A 10190-nucleotide genomic window follows, 5' to 3' on the forward strand; every position below is an offset into this window, starting at 1 on the left:
GCTACGCTGATAGGGTTTGATAAAATAAACAGCAAGGAAACTCTTGTAGAGTTTAAATACCATGTGATAAGTTGAGCTAACAAGTACAGGGCATGCTGGAGGAACTCAGTAGGTCTGGCAGCATCTGTGAAGAGACAAACAGTGTTAGCACTTTGAGTCTGGTATGATTCTGTTTCAGAAGTGAAGTTGAAGAATAATTATACGATATTTGAAACAGTACCTCTCCCCACAGATCCTGTCAGACTTGCCGAGTTTGTCCAGCATTCTCTGTGTTTGCTTCAGACTTCCATCATTCACAGCATTCTACCTTAATGGCAAGTTGAGCTGACTGATCCTTTGTTCTGCTGTAATGATAATGTAACAGCTTTTACTAGCTTTGAGATTTCTGTGTCTGATTGCAGCTTGTCTCACTGGTCTGTAAACATACTTAGTTCTGACCTATTTTCTGAAGGTGATTTTTAACAAAACCGGGAAGGTAGTCATGCATTTAAAACGCCACCACACACGATCTCCCATAGTCTCCACCCTTTCTGGAGCTATTGGAAGCTGATGGTTATAACATATTTCTATAGAATCCTAATGATACTCTTAGGATTTTTTGGACTCACCAGTAATTTTTACAAGAACACCTTTGCGGGATACAGTACAGAGTTTTAAGCATCAAACTTACCGGGTGAGGTGCTAGAACGGAACTAGTAGAGACCAAAGAGTTGAATAAATGGTTCCTTTATGAAGTTAGGAGGAACTGGAGATTGCCTCAATGGATGAGGCAATCTCTAACCCTTGGAGGTTGACTTCTCCCTGCTGACAGTAGATAATAAAAGCAAGAATTAAAATATCTTGTGCCTCGATCTTCCAGAAGATGGTGACATTTAAACTGATACCACCCAGTTAGCCCCCAGTTAAAACGGAGGCCTGTTTTTGTAATATTCCCTCTACTGTCAGTCTCCAGAAACCATTTTATTCAATGGAAATAAAATCAGTTTGACTTTGGAAATTTCCAGCATTGGATTATTCCTTTTCTCAGCAAATGGATGAGAATATCAAGTTTTTGGTGTAAATTATTTTCTGCACAAGCACAATCAATCTGTCTTCAAAATTAGACAAAAAGAAACGTGAGCACATGAATATAAAAGTATGACCTGGTGAACATATTTTCGAAATTGCCATTTGAGTTTGTGAAGGGGCAGGCGAATGGAAGGTTTATTAGAAGGTACTTGAGAAACTTCTGGAATGACATAAATCATTTGCTGTTTGCCAAGTCGTAAGAAAAGTAATGTTGATCCCCAGATGCATTTGTTGTTGTTCTGTGCCTGGTACTGTCAGCTCAGCTGTGTTGGTGTACAAAGCCTAGGGGAACAGAATTGCAATGAGGTCAATGCTTTTAACTGTATTTGTGCTCGGCATGCTTATTTCAGATTAGGAATGGCATTCTCTCTCTTCCAGTGAGAATCTAAAGGCTTGAACGTGGGTCGCAAGTGATCTGTCTCACCTGTTGACTGGAGAGCCACTCAGGTACCTAACCCAGGGATTAGCTAAACTTTTCCCTGGATCAAGGTCCCTGGTAGCAGATGTCTCACTTGTTCATGAATCAGCTCTTCACTGCTCAACAGCACCAGCAGAGAGTGGTAGTGGCCAGGCTTGGTAATGCAGCAATCCTGGGCTCAGACGCACTAACGGACAAATAAGGTGTCTCCAGGTGGGGTTCGCAGGGTTGGGGTCATCCTGGGTAAAGGTGGGATCAGCAGCAAGTGCAAAGGTCTCACACTCAGGGTAGTCTGACTTCTCCCTTGAACTGAGCAGGGTGCAAATACTCCAGCCCCAACACCACCAGCAGAAACCGGAGAAAGATTGTTTGTCAGGCTTTCTGCATGTGCCAAATTCCCTTTTCCCACTGTTGGCTGAATATTGGCAGCAGTAGACTCAGATCCTAAAATGGCCTGGTTAACAATTAGCTTTGGGGTGGTCAAAAGCCACCTTTCCCCAGCACGGACCAAATGTTGGTCCCCCACAGTCAGAAACCATGGAAGTCCGAATGGGGAATAAAGAAATGGCAACCAACTAAACAGACACTTTTGGTTCGGTGTTCACAAAGCGGGACACAAATAACACACCAGAAAGGCTGGGGAGCAGAAGGTTTAGTGAGAAAGAGGAACTGAAGGAAATCCGCATGACTAAGGAAGTGGTATTGGGAACAATGATGAGATTGAAGGTGGATAAATCTCCAAAAGCTGATAATCTATACTTAAGGAAGTGACCCTAGAAATAATGTAACACCACTGTTTATAATGAGTTAGAGAGGAAAAGCAGGGCATTGTCTACAAGTTATTCTGATGTTGATAATGAGGACGATGCTAGAGTTTATTATGAAGGTTTACAACATGGATTTATAAAAGGGAAACCATGTTTGACCAATCAACTGGAATTCTTCGAGGATGTAACTAGTAGAGTTGGTAAGGGGGAGCCAGTGGTTGCGGTCTGTTTGAACTTTCAGAAGACTTTGGTAAAAGTTGTATTTCGGAGATTAGCATGTAAACTTAAAAGCATATGGGATTGGGGTAGAAAAATGGACAGAAAACTGGTTGATAGACAGGAAACAAAGAGAAGGAATAAAAGATTTTTTTTCTGAATGTCAGGCAGTGACTAGTGGGGTACCGTAGGGATCAGCACAATATAGATTAATGATTTAGGCGAGGGAACTAATTGTAATAGCAGACGACACAAAGCTGGATGTGACAGTGAACTGTGAGGAGGATGCAGAGATACTTCAATGTGACTTAGACAGGCTCAGTGAGTGGGCAAATGCATGATAGATAGTGTAGTGTGGATAAATGTGAGGTTTTGCATTCTGGGAGCAATAACAGGAATGTGTATTAATATCTGAATGGCTAGAAGTTGAGGGAGGGGAATGTTCAACTAGACCTGGGTGTCCTCATACACCAGTCACTGTAAGTAAGCATGCATGGGGATCAGGTCGTGAAGGAGGTAAATGATATGCTGGCCTTCATAGTGAGAGGATCTGAGCACAAGAGTGGGGTATCTTGCTGCAATTATACACAGACTTGGTGAGACCACACCTTGGATACTGTGCAGCTTTTGTCTCCTTATCTGAGGAAGCATGTTCCTACTATAGAAGGAGGGGTGCAGCAATGGTTTACCAGAAATAATTCCTAGGATTTAGGACTGATGTATGAGGAGAGGTTGAATTAGTTAGGATTTTATTCACCAGGATGAGCTGCCAGAGGAACTGGTGGAGGCTGGTACAATTACAATATTTAAAAGGTCTCTGGATGGGTATATGAATAGGCAGGGTTTGGAGGGATATGGGCCGGGTGCTGGCAGGTGGGACTAGATTGAGTTGGGATGACTGGTCAGCATGGATGGGTTGGACCGAAGGGTCTGTTTCAGTGCTGTACATCTCTATGACTCTATCTCCTAAAATGTATAAAATTCTATCAAAACTAGACGTGTGAAGAATATTCTCGATGGTGGAGGAAATACAGAAGCAGGAGTCACAGTCTAAGGATATGGGATGAACCATTTAGTACTGAGAGGAAGAGAAATTTCTTCAGTCAAAGAGTGGAGCCTGTGGAAATCCCTGTCACAGAAAATAGTAGACCCCGAAACATTGCTGGATTTCAAGAAGGAGTTGTATATAGTGCTTGAGGTTAAAGAGATCGAAGGAAATGTGAGAAAAATAGGAAAGATTATTGAGTTGGATGATCAGCCATGACTGTAATGAATGGAGGAGCAGGTTTGAAAGGCTGGACTCCTCCTCCTATTCTTTATGTTTCTAAATCAGAGCCGGAGAGCGAGGGGAGATGGAAGATTATCAAAGATCTGCTGGAATGTAGAGTTAGGGTTAAAATCAGTTCAGCCGTGATCTGACAGAATTATAATTCTTAAGGATAAAGTGATCAAAGGGTTTGGACAGAAAACAGAAAACAGGAACAGGGGACTGAGTTGGATGATCAGCCATGATCACATGGAATGGTGGGGTAGGGCTGAAAGGACCACTCCTATGTTTCTATGCAGTTGTTGAGTGGCATTGCAGGCTTGAAGGCCTAAGTGACCTACTCTTGTTCCAAGGTTTGTATCTAGGCAGCACCCATCCACCATCCTCCCAACTGATTAAATGCCCCCTCCATCACCAAGTCCACCATGGGCTGGGCAATAATCTCTGTTTGGAGAATGTAGCTAAGAGGTATCTAACAGCAGGTAAAACAGAGACAAATGTGAGGAAGTCTTCTTCTTGTCTGATTTTGTATTTCTAATAATTCAGCATAATTCTGTTTTAAGTCTACAACTGAGAACCAGATATTGCAAACTAAGACAATGAATATCAAAGGGCATGTTAGTTATTATACACATTGTACAGTAAAATCTCTAAGGTAATGGTAACAAAGATAAATATCTCCTATAGTGAGTTGATACTACAAAATACTACATTTACAGTCCTTTATATTTTTCTTAAATATATCAGTACAAACTATTTGTTTCACATTCAAAGTAAATGCTTAGTGTTCTTCCATCCATTTTTAGATTTGAAATAAATTCTTTAATTAAATAATTTCAGTTCAAAGATTATAAATAATAATTTATTCCATAATGTATTATAGATTTTTTTTACGATTTATTTTCACAGTTCCACCCCTTTCCCTGTTCAATTAAGTTAGACAGAACTGTCTGTTCAGGCAGCATCAACACGATTACTTGGCTGTAAGCACTGAGAGGCATGTCTGAGCTTCAAAAAAAAAAGAAATAACTGGAGGGTTTTCTTTTAACATGTCCCTAGGGAATCTTGTAGCTGAGACTGAGCTGATGAAGCTTATACGGTAGGGAATGACAAACATCAGTACCTTGTGAGACTGAAATTTCGGATTGCATTTTCCGACTGCAAAGTCTGATATTTTACTGGGTCAGTGAACTGAAATCCTCCAGTTGCAAGCTTTCAGTACATAGGCTTCAATATTCTTGTCAATGAACTGGTGATCTTAATGCTGGTAACCTTTCCACTTTATTAATGCTACATTGAAATGACAACTGACATCATTGCAACTTTCCAATTCCCTACGCATGGGATAAATTAATGTATGCATAAACTAGAAATGTGGGCAATGCTTTAAATCATTGTATAAAAAGTTTAATTTATACTCTACCATACAAATGTAGGCCCCTACTCAATGTTTGTACAGCAGTAAGATAAACGATACAGTATGTGTTTATTGTCATCAAGCAGGTCTGAATAATGGGTTTGTCGTTGGAATTTTTAACAATGTAATTTGTGGCAAAGGTCCATGACAAATTGAATATTGTAAGAGTGTGCTGAGTTTTTGTGGCAAAGATTAATCTTTTCACACAGCTTCATTAGTTATTAGAGCAAAATTAGCATTGCATATTATCTGCCGGTGTGTATGAAGCAAACGCAAGACCATTAAATGAGGCTTCATTGTACTCTTGGCTTCTAAGGATTGAGTAAAACAGCAGTCCAAAACAATGAGACCTTCTAAAAAAAGGGCTATGCCAACTTGACAGAAGGCTTGTAAAGATGCGGCACAGACATTCCTGTAAAACAACTTCACTATGGCATTTCACCTGTCTGTCAAGTTCATTGCGTTTTAATTTATTTATAACTTATGACAAGCAAAAGAGCCAGGATAATGTGCAGAATTTAGAAAGTAGAGCAGTGTGTACTTGTGCTCTCATGAAGGATCCAGGAATGGAGTAGATTTGTAAAACTTCTCTCCAAGGTGACATAGCCCTATTAACATTCAATACAGCAGAGTTATCCTTCAATCCAGCCTTCAGCTTTCCACAAACAGGATTTATCAGAAATGCCAGCCGATTCTCAGTGTGTCTAATTGGTAGCAATCTAGCTTCTGATAAAACCATATCCCTGATATTCAGATTACGCCACGATCAGCTTATCTGAGAACGCAGAACTGATAGCGTCAATGTCAGCTTTGCCCCTTTTGCCCCTTAGGATCTTTTCCGCCATGGCATGGTTGGCGGGGTGCAGTGTCATTTTCCCGTTCTGACCTTTCAGAGGCTCTTTCACCGGCTCCAGGAAAACCACCCGCTTGCAAGTGCTGACTTTCCGATCAGCGCCGGCAGTTTCATGGGAGGGAGTGGCGCTCAGGATCGAAGAGTGGGCACTATTTCCATTCGGCTTCCTGGGCTTCTGCTTGGATTTGCACCAACAGCGGCAAGGTGTCAAATAAAGATAGATCAGGACCAAAATAATGCTGGCAAGGCAGGCAGAGAGTGTGGTAAAGGCAGTGTTAAAGGTCTGCAAGCGTTGCCCAGTTTGTGTAAAGTTATGCACCCTCAGCATTACCTCGATTGATTCGTTTAACATCCGTTTGGTGTTAATTGCTATACAAGAGTAGATGCCTGCATCTTCAGGTCCGACCTGTTGAATCTCAAGGCTTCCATTCAATAACACCCGCAAATCCTGATCTTGAATGCCTGGCTGCAATGTATTATTCCTTGGTGTGACCCAGAGAACATTTGTATTTGGATCCAGTATCTTGCTGTCGCAGTTTATCACTAGTCTTTCCCCCAAGTGAGCCTCATATAGCAGCCCCAAAGCATGAAAGGAGCCGTTCACAGTACTATTGGAGCAATTCAAAAGGTCATCATGGATCAGTAAAATACTAACACTTCTCGTGGAGTCAAGTTGAAAATAACATCGGTAATCATCTTTAAAATCCACTGCAGACCTAAACCGCCTGTGATACCAGTAAGTGACCATCGTGTAGAAAGAACAATCACAAATAAACGGGTTTGCATGCAGGTACAAACCGCTCTGTAGCTGAACAGACAGTGCAGTTACCTGCAGGACTGGCACAGAAGTTAACTTGTTGAAGGACAGATCTAAGAGTTCGAGTAGTGGAAGGCTGGACTGCCCTTTATACAAGTGCAAGGGGAAGTGGGCGATCAGGTTCTGACTGAGATATAACTTACGAAGTTTGTACAAACCTTCGAAAGCTCCGGCGCCAAGTTGGGCCACTTGATTATTGTAAAGCAGGAGGGTCTCCAGGGAGTTTAAACCTCGAAACGATGAGTTGCCTAATGTTTTCAGCTTGTTGGAGGACAAGTCTAGATACCTCAGCTGGGGGGTAGAAGCAAAGGCCCCCCTGGAGAGGAAATCAATGCTGTTGTGATTGAGAACGAGGGTTTTCAGTCTGTCTAAAATAGCAGGGGCCCAGTTAGAGTCAAGGAGGCGGATGCTGTTATAGCTAACATCCAGGCTGGTCACAACTTTGTGGAGCGTCCTTGGCACAGTGGTCAGGTTCTTGTTGGTACAAGTGATGATGTCGCTCGCACAGATGCAGACTGGAGGGCAGGTTCCCGAAGCATTGCCCGCCATACAGGCAGAAAGCAGCAGCAGCAGCAGCAGCACTAGTCTTTGGGGTGTGAAGGGGAGACCTCGGAGGACAGAGGAGAAGACTGGGTGGTGTGAGCACATCATGGCCATCTCTCAACAGGCTTCCAGTGGCCCTTGACATAGGATACACATGGAGTCATTCCCGTCGGACTGGGCGTGTCACTGGGGAAAATAAACATCACCAAATTCACCCCAGCTCTAATAAATTGAAACAGTCAAGCAGATTAAAATTAGTTAACAATATTTCACATAGTTAGCAGCTAACCGACAGTAGTTTGTTGCGCAAACCATCCTGATCAATCTGCACAGTACAATTTAACAATTGTTATTCGTTATCTAGTTGTCAAATCTGAAATTCACCTTTTGTTAACCTTGTCACAGCAAGTGGGTAATACTTTTAACATTGCATGTGGATTCTTGTATACATTTAGCTTCCTTTCCAAAAATTACTTTTATGACTTTTGCCATATTTTAACTCACTAAGCATAGAGGTAACAGTGATGAATTGGCAAAAGGGTTATTAAAATTTGACTTGCAATGATAACAGTAACAGAAAAAAAAGTTAGGCAACACATGCAAATCACATTGAACCATGTATATATATTTTAAAAAAAGTACCTCCAATCTGAAGAAAGGGACAATTGGCTGCAAGATCCCGATGATGTTTGATTGCATTTTAGAAAAATCTTATGTTTGGACCAATGCACATTTCCCTTGCTGTTGTTGGGAGCTGGCCATCGGTTGGTGTCTCTCCCGTTCTCTGAACTTTTAAAGTACAGGCGCAGAGTGGGCTCTGCTTGGTGTCTGTGTCTCTATCATATTCCATTTTACAACACAGCCTGCTGTATGGAATAACAGAGAGAGGAGCGAGGAGCCAGCAAGTGACGACTGCCTGTTATCAGCTCCCTGAGATTGGCTGAGCCCATCAGGGTGGGAGCCTGTGAAAGATTACAGATGCAGATAGAAAGGGAGGGGAGGAGCTGTACTTATCACATTATGTTGACTAATAAAGAGTACACCTTCACATTGAGTGTTCCATGCTGAATCTCGGTAAGCGTTCATTTCGCTGATGCTTCCTCCTTTCTGACTACGCTGTTACCTGCAGAAGCAATGGAACTGGTCAAAGTGGGCTTGAGACTAGCCTTTTTTTTAAACGCACAGAGGATACTCATTACAAGCAGCAGCAAGTGATCGAGAGTGATCGCGGGAGGTTCCTGTCTGTCAGGAATCAGGGGTAAGGGACTAATTAACATGCTTACGTGCCATCCTTTGGTCACAGCAACCAGCTCTTGTTGCTAAGATTCTGAATTGTCATGTGCAGGAAGTGTATTGGGTTTCAGGAACCGACGGTCTTTTCCCTTCACATAATTAATCATACATTGACTTAATTGGCAAACGCCAGATATTTAGAATGGTGCAAATTGTTCTTTTTAAAGAATCCGAGTACACGACGAGTGAAAGTCGCCCGCTCTTAAAAATAAACAAACTGTAAAAGGCAGTTATCGTTGATGTTCAGAGGAAATATGAAAGAAAGGGATTACAAAAGAAAATGTCATTTATTTCAGCAATGCAAGTTCCTTAAATATTTATAGTTCCTTCAGATAGTTCCTACAATCTATTCTTACATTAGCAAATTTAACAAAGCACTTTATTAGGTGGTCAATAGACGTTTTGGTAACAAGTTTTATCCTTTTCTAAACTTGTGTCCATATGATTTTGCAAATGCAAATAGTTCCTATAGATTTGGGGAATGGACTAACAATGTGTGAAGGAAGGAATGTGATATTCAGGTTCGGAAAATATGTACGTGCCAGAAAAAATAATAAGATTCAGCAGCATCCAGATATCAGATAATCAGGACAGTTTGTTTTAGCTCAGGCATAGTGTCTAGTTTGTGGTTAGACCTTTCCATAACTTACAGTGCTTTTCCACATATCACCTTGATGCTTTTTCTTGTGTGCGGATTTGCAAATGTGAAACTAGCCCGAATGTTATTTAAAATCCCAAATACCTAGAAAGAGATAAATCATCAGATAATAAAGGAAAATCTGAGCATAGAGCAAAATGTTAGGGTTTAACCTTTATAATTTTGCTTTTTACTTTTTGTCTGTGTGTCTTTATACCACTATCACCATTTTAGTGTTGCTTTTAACCTTCCTGTTAATGATTCCCTTTCTTGGCTGTTTTCCTTATTGTTGGGACTATATATCATTCCTGTCAGTCTCTGCTCTTCCCTCTGTCTTTTTCTCCCTTCTTCCCATTTCTGTTCTTGTATATTTTTTAAATTCTCTTTTTGTCTGTTTACATTTGTGTCCTTTCCAGTTTAGTATACTCTGAGTCCTTGCCTGAGATTAAAGAGAAGATCATTAGGAGATCAGCTCTCATCATTGACACAAGTGGTAACTGTAGCCAGTAACTATTACCATTGAAACCACTGAGGTACCCAGTGACCATTTTATCAGCAGGCTAATAGGAACACAAACCCTAACTGATTCATTGAGGATATGGAATCAGATTTCCTGCTTTTGTTTCACATTTGCAGAATGTGAAGTATTTTGCTGTTTGGTTAAAATGTTTAATTCAATGCGACTTCCCTTCCAGTACTGTCCTGTTGGAAGAAATACTCACTCTCCGTTTGATGTGATTTCAATTTATCTCTTTATCTCAAGTCACGTTCAGTGCTGTCTCCTTCCTGTTTTGACTATAATCTGATATTTGTTAAGAACCACTTTTATGGCTTTTGTTAAGATCATAACACCATAAGACATAAATGTGCAGGTTAGGTGAATTGGCTATGCTA

At 41.1% G+C, this 10190-nt stretch overlaps 1 protein-coding gene across 2 annotated transcripts; it reads right to left on the reverse strand.

The window, feature by feature from the left end:
• Positions 1–4576: 4576 nt before the first annotated feature.
• Positions 4577–8608, reverse strand: LOC122559309 (amphoterin-induced protein 2-like). Of its 2 annotated transcripts, none has more exons than XM_043708666.2 (2): positions 8009–8608; positions 4577–7588 (listed from the first exon to the last, which is right to left on the reverse strand). In XM_043708666.2, exon 2 carries the CDS (start codon positions 7478–7480, stop codon positions 5909–5911), a length of 1572 nt encoding a protein of 523 aa, XP_043564601.1. In that variant the 5' UTR covers positions 7481–7588; positions 8009–8608; the 3' UTR covers positions 4577–5908. The 2 variants fall into 2 exon arrangements, with proteins under 2 accessions (XP_043564601.1, XP_043564600.1); XM_043708665.2 differs by having other exon boundaries at positions 4577–7552; positions 8009–8607.
• Between the last annotated feature and the right edge of the window lie 1582 nt (positions 8609–10190).

This window comes from Chiloscyllium plagiosum, unplaced genomic scaffold, assembly GCF_037043375.1.
Source record: "Chiloscyllium plagiosum isolate Xiang-an unplaced genomic scaffold, Cpla_swu_hap1 HiC_scaffold_19, whole genome shotgun sequence".
Lineage (NCBI taxonomy): Eukaryota > Metazoa > Chordata > Chondrichthyes > Orectolobiformes > Hemiscylliidae > Chiloscyllium > Chiloscyllium plagiosum.